General features: G+C 40.6%; 1 protein-coding gene across 1 annotated transcript; it reads left to right on the forward strand.

Annotated features, from left to right (window-relative positions):
- Positions 1–226: 226 nt before the first annotated feature.
- LOC116213042 (transcription factor bHLH110-like) lies at positions 227–2,783 on the forward strand. Its single transcript, XM_031547847.1, has 6 exons — positions 227–769; positions 974–1,105; positions 1,214–1,279; positions 1,550–1,615; positions 2,238–2,300; positions 2,472–2,783. Exons 1-6 carry the CDS (start codon positions 269–271, stop codon positions 2,622–2,624), a joined length of 981 nt encoding a protein of 326 aa, XP_031403707.1. The 5' UTR covers positions 227–268; the 3' UTR covers positions 2,625–2,783.
- Positions 2,784–3,133: the final 350 nt, after the last annotated feature.

Raw genomic sequence — 3,133 nt, forward strand, 5'->3', positions numbered from 1 at the left:
TTTTCCATCCCCGTGGTTGTTCGGATATCATCAAATGAGACCACATGACAGTTCGACACGTAATATCATCAAATGAGACCACATGACAGTTCAACACGGAACGAAAATCTTTAGTCACAGGTCCAAAATCCAACAGATATGAAAATAATCCTCGTGCTTTTTTATTTACTTTTCTCATACCGACGACTGAACTATTCGAAAGCTCACCGAAACTATATATACACATGACAAACGGGGAGCTAGCAATACCTCCAAAGCAGATAGAATCATGAATTATTGCAACACTCTTGATCCTCCTCTGAACTGCACGATGAACATCAATGGAGGAGTAAGCAGCTCACCATGCTTCCATGATCAGCCCTCCAAGTCGTCATCCGAATCCTTTGATGTCACCATTGACACCCTGCCAAGTAGTAACTACTCTACTGAGGATTCATTTCTTCACCCCACGAGCCACATCACGAACGTCGTTGGGACATTGCTTCCGTACCCAAATGGCACCGAACACTACTTCCCTATCCATGGCTGTCCTTCAGATAAACTTATTAGGCAGACAATTCATAAAAGCAAGCATAGTGTTCCTTGTATCCCCGAGTTGTTGAGCCGAACACCCACTTGGGCGGTCCCGAGCTTCTGGTTGGATTCAAACTTTCCAGTCCTGGACTTCTCAAGTGAAGCTCCGGCGTCGAGTTGGAGTAGCTTCGATCTCAGTGATCACATTAGGCAAAATTTATCAGCACCGAAGTCTCTATGCACCTATCCTCATAAAGTAAGCCTTACAAGCATATAAGTCTTCCATGGTTATGCATATATTCCGTTTCTTTGTGACATAGGTGCGTTTCGAAGATCCTAGTAACGAAACCGTGATACCATTGATGCTTCAAATTATATCCTATTGTGCTTCTTCCATGAATATTTGCTGATTGATAGCTAATATGCATGCGACCTTAACAATTTTGCATATCAAATTAAGAGATTGCAATACTCCGGTGACGGAACACGTGAGGGGAAGAGGGCAAACAGATTGATGGAGCTGAAGTCCCCTGGATTTGAACCCAAGAAGTCCCGATCAAACCCGTCACATGCTTCTTGCCCTCCACTGAAGGTTTCGATCAATTCATATCATTGAGCTAGCAATCTATGATAGCATATCTATGTATCATGCAACCGTATATACATAAATTTAATGTTGCAATTGGATACTGCCATGCAGGTTAGGAAGGAGAAATTGGGAGATAGAGTTGCAGCTCTGCAGCAGTTGGTAGCCCCCTATGGAAAGGTGATTGAGTAATTAATTAAGTTTCATGATTAGAAAAAATCAAGAAATTCTTAGATGGTCCTCACGAACAATAAGCGGATCGTGTTAAACAAAAATTATGTATCATAATTCTTAGATACTTTAAACAAATTTAATTAATTCTTCCTCATCAGGTCATGCTATCGTGAGATCACTCTAGATGCTGTTGTACGATAGAAATTTAATAAGATAGATAATTATCAGTTAGTGGAAATTGCCAGTAAGCATCTTGTTGGGGGAAAATATTTGCAGACGGACACAGCATCGGTACTGACGGAGGCCATAGGATACATTAAGTTCCTTCAGGACCAGGTCGAGGTGCGATGAATTTCTGACTTTCCTCGCAAAATTCCTTCTTATATGGGCCAAATCAGTTCTACTTGTCAAGACCCTTCGAACGAAGTATTATAATTCATGGAGAATAAAATCTTGTATGATGATAGAATGGGTACAAAATCCACAACAACGTCTGTTTTCCCGAAGATGTATTGTCTGTTTTGAGTGCCTATGATGAGGTAACATCTCGATTAATCGCAAAAATGAAAAACATTATTCTTAGATTTTTATCGACTGACTATTTGGATGAAGGGATGCTGAGGAAAAGGGAGGTAGACGAGAGGAAACATTGTTATCCCTCGAAATCTCCCTCTATATATAGACAGGATATTTTTTTTTCCCCGCATGATGTAAAACGGCTCATCTGATCATCGGTTCAAGTTAAAAATTCACTCGATTAGAGCAGAGAAATTTGCCCCCCTCCAGTTTTATCCATCCATCTAAGTTGTAATCCTGTTCCATATCCAAAATAGTTAACCTACGGGGACCAATCTGTGGTCGTCCTTATCTCGGTTTCGTTTAGGTTTTCGTGATTAGTTCTGTTACCATTTTATACTCCATGGAGTGCTATAATTAATGCAGAAATGCTTCCATTTCATTGCAGGCACTCAGTTTACCTTACATGAAGCACTCACACGTTTGGACGACTGACGAAAAATTGGAAGGGGTGAGAAACGTCGATTCCAGTCCATTATCGACCGACCGACATCTTATATATTTTAGAATTTTCCCACTAATTTCCACGACATGGGAGTCTAATCTTAATTTCTTGGGACTGAATATTGATCATCGAGTGGCTAATTAGTTTCTCCTTCTTTTTTTTTTTTGTTCTGGACAGGTTTTAAGAGAAGACAATAATGGATCAATAGAGTGGAAGGGAGATCTAAGGAGGCAAGGGCTGTGTCTGGTGCCCCTATCTTGCTTGTCTCACATTGACTTTGACAGTTGTGGTGGACCCATCTTTAACTGGACATTTCCAAGGGTTGCTTAGTGATGTATTGTTGGCTTTGATTAGTATCATTTCACTAACTAAGATCATCAATAGATTATGATGCATATTGGCTATTCTTCGTGGCAACATCGATCTCTTTAAAGTAAGGGACTAACACGAACTTCTCGGATTCGTAATAAGTATATTTTCTTCGTCCAAGTTTCAGCCGATTTTTCTCGACAAAAGACTCTTGTTAAACTGCATTCAGTTCGTTCTATTCACCCGGTTGCATTGACCGACTCTAATAGACCGGCAGCGTTCAAACGCCCTTTGTTATTACTACTCGGCGAGTGTCTAGACCGGCCGCATCGGTAAATGTATCAGCATACTTACTGATCGATCCGCTTCTTATCGCAAGCCCAACTCACGTATTATGGACTCATATGGACCAGATCAAGATTTTGCATGATTCATCTTTTTTGATGATGAGAGTTCAAGTCCGGCCCATTATATTTTTCCACTCACCTAAGGTTTAATGAGGAAAATTGATGAGCTCAGAAATTGAGCCA

This window comes from Punica granatum, chromosome 7 (genome assembly GCF_007655135.1).
Source record: "Punica granatum isolate Tunisia-2019 chromosome 7, ASM765513v2, whole genome shotgun sequence".
NCBI classification, from domain to species: Eukaryota; Viridiplantae; Streptophyta; class Magnoliopsida; order Myrtales; family Lythraceae; genus Punica; species Punica granatum.

Excerpts from the sequence above, each read along its gene's own strand:
- LOC116213042 (XM_031547847.1), top strand. The coding sequence starts at position 269 with ATGAATTATTGCAACACTCTTGATCCTCCTCTGAACTGCACGATGAAC. Across the intron at positions 1,106-1,213 it reads CTTCTTGCCCTCCACTGAAG|GTTAGGAAGGAGAAATTGGG; the intron begins GTTTCGATCAAT and ends ACTGCCATGCAG. Across the intron at positions 1,280-1,549 it reads TGGTAGCCCCCTATGGAAAG|ACGGACACAGCATCGGTACT; the intron begins GTGATTGAGTAA and ends AAATATTTGCAG.